Here is a 2,706-nt window from a genome sequence, read left to right on the forward strand (position 1 = left end):
CACACACACACACACACAAATCTCTCTCCCTCCCTCCCTCCCGTCTCGAATGTATCCAACAACCTTCACCTTTGCATTCTGCTATCTTTGCTCTTCTGCAAGCATATGCCAATCTTGTTTGATGAGAACCGACGGCTTCCTGCAGGCTAGGTAAGCACTGTACCGACTAGCCTACACCCCAGCCTCCCCAACAGACATCACCTAACTGAAGATACAGGATGGTCACAAGACATTTCCCTGCTATTTCTACTTTCCTCCAAGTTACCATGGTCCTTCCTATAGGAGCTCATAGGTCCCAGTGCAATAGCTACCCGGGCAGTGGTGGTACACGCCTTTAATCCCAGCATTTGGGAGGTGGATCTCTGAATTCGAGGCCAGCCTGGCCTACAAAAAAAGTCTCATTCCCCAGTACAATAGCCAGTTACAAGCCAGTCCCAAGGCTTTCCAGAGCTCTGCCCCACTCACATTTCTTCAGGAAGTATGGCCGATGGCCCTGCTGTGCCAGAGCCCTCCTCTCCTGCTTCAAGGCCAAGCGCAGCTCCTGCTGCTGCTTGCGCTCCTGCTGTGCCATCTCTTGCTGCTCCTGAGGACAGAGGTGAGGTGGGGAGGGTGAGTGACTGACCTGCAGGGACTCTGAATCACCACCGGCCTGAACCGCTCTCACCCCACCTGCAACCGGCGCCCACTCACCATGCGCTGAAGCAGCTGCTGCAGTTTCTCACGCTCCTCCCCTGAGCGGTGCTTCTTCAGCTGCTTTTTCACAAGCTGCATGTTGGAAAATGAATGACACAGTTAACATTCTGTGGCGAGCATTGTTAGAAAAGGTTCCCATAAACTAACAGGAAAACAAGACACTGTGTCCTATGCTAGGTGTCTGAGGATCTAGCACAGTACTAAACACGTAGCACTGAGCTAGAGCTCCCCGCCCCTCGCCTTGTTAGTAGTCACTTGTTTCTCTATCTCCCTCAGATAACTGTGGGTCTATGTATGTGCGCAGACATTCAAATGGGCAGAGGCCATGTGCTTACAGGCACACACAATAACCACACCAGGCTGTTCATATGGGTTTTGGGAATTTTTCTTTAACAGATTTATTTATTATATGTAAGTACACTGTAGCTGTCTTCAGACACCCCAGAAGAGGGCATCAGATCTCATTACGGATGGTTGTATGCCACCACGTGGTTGCTGGGATTTGAACTCAGGACCTTCGGAAGAGCAGTCAGTGCTCTTAACTGCTAAGCCATCCAGCCTCCCAGGTTTTGGAAATTTTGACTCAGACTCAGGCCTTCATCCTTCATGCTTGCATATTCTTTGCCACTAAGCCACATTTTTATCTCCACCCCCCCATCCCCCACCCCCCCACCCCCCGTCTTTTAGGTCAGTCTGTTTTTTAGGTTTTTTTGAGAAAAGGTTTCTCTGTGTAGTCCTAGATGTCCTAGAACTAACTTGATCTGTAAACCAAGCTGGCCTTGAACTCACAGATTTGCCTTCCTCTGTGTCTTCCAAGGATGCCGCCACCACCACCACCTGGCTCCTTTTTATCTGTTTTTCCCCCCCAAGACAGGGTTTCTTTGTGTAGCCCTGGCTGTCCTAGAGCTCACTCTGTTGGAGGCTGGCCTCGAACCTACATAAATCTGCCTGCCTCTGCCTCTGCCTCCCAAGTGCTGGGATTAAGGTGTGTACCACCACTACCCGGACCTTTTTATCCTTCTCATGGTTAGAAAACACAAGCACCAAGTGTGGTTAGGACAGTCAGAGCTACCAAGAGACACTGTTTAAAAAAAAAAAAAAAATGGAAGGAAGGAGGGAGGGAGGAAGGGAGGAAAGCAAACCAAGCAGAGCCAAGCTGGTAAGACGGTGAGGAAAGACACTTGGCATACAGGCCCAATGGCCTGCCTGGAACCTGGAACCCAGAGATGAAGGAGAGCTGACCCTCAGGAAGTTATCCTGACTGCCAACACTCAAGAAGGTGCCACACGCAGACCTACACACACTACTCAATAACTACTGAAGCAACATTACGCTAAGTGCAATCAGTCAGGAACACAAAGAGAACTATCATATGCTCTCATATGGAAAAGTCATAGTTGATTTCAAATGGAGAAGAGCGGCTATGGGAGCCTGCACAGGAGGGCTGGATAGGGAGAGGGTGAGTTAACAGGCAGAAGGCGCAGCTGCGCGGGAAGGACTATTCCCAAGGGTTAATAGGATGCCAGGTGACTGTGCTTTACAAGTAGCTGAGTCTCATAGTTTGTTTAATCTATCTATTTACTCACTTATTTATGTATTTATTTAGAGGTAGGAAGATGAGGTGTCATGGCCTGGGGTAGCTTCAAATTCTCTACCTTCCTGACTTGTTTCCCAAAGTGGCTGAATCATAGGTTATAGATATGTGCCACTAAGCCTAGCTTAACTGAGTATTTCAAAATAGCCAACGAGAGGATTTTGACGGTTCTGACATGAAGCAATGACTACATGAGAGGTGATGGCTATGGCAGATACCTTAACCATTATAAAGACATGTACTGACATGCCATCCTATCCCACAGATGGTAGTAATAACTATTTGCAACTTAATAAGTATATTCATTTTAAAAGCAACAGAAGCAAAGGGAGTGAAGCAACTTGACCACAGCCACAAAAACTGATGAGCCACCTAACAGTCCAGGCTCCGGCCCCCAGTACACCACAAAAACTGATGAG

The 2,706-nt window shown here is 48.4% G+C and overlaps 1 protein-coding gene across 4 annotated transcripts in view; it reads right to left on the reverse strand.

The window, feature by feature from the left end:
- Positions 1-2,706, reverse strand: part of Rrp36 (ribosomal RNA processing 36) — a 6,217-nt gene that overhangs the window by 1,243 nt on the left and 2,268 nt on the right. For all 4 annotated transcript variants that reach the window (XM_031347442.1, XM_031347443.1, XM_031347444.1 and 1 more), the window contains exons 5-6: positions 691-765; positions 466-583 (exon numbers count right to left, since the gene is read on the reverse strand). In XM_031347442.1, coding sequence (XP_031203302.1) covers positions 466-583; positions 691-765 — 193 coding nt within the window. The remainder of the gene's footprint in view (positions 1-465; positions 584-690; positions 766-2,706) is intronic.

This window comes from Mastomys coucha, unplaced genomic scaffold, assembly GCF_008632895.1.
Source record: "Mastomys coucha isolate ucsf_1 unplaced genomic scaffold, UCSF_Mcou_1 pScaffold3, whole genome shotgun sequence".
NCBI lineage: Eukaryota > Metazoa > Chordata > Mammalia > Rodentia > Muridae > Mastomys > Mastomys coucha.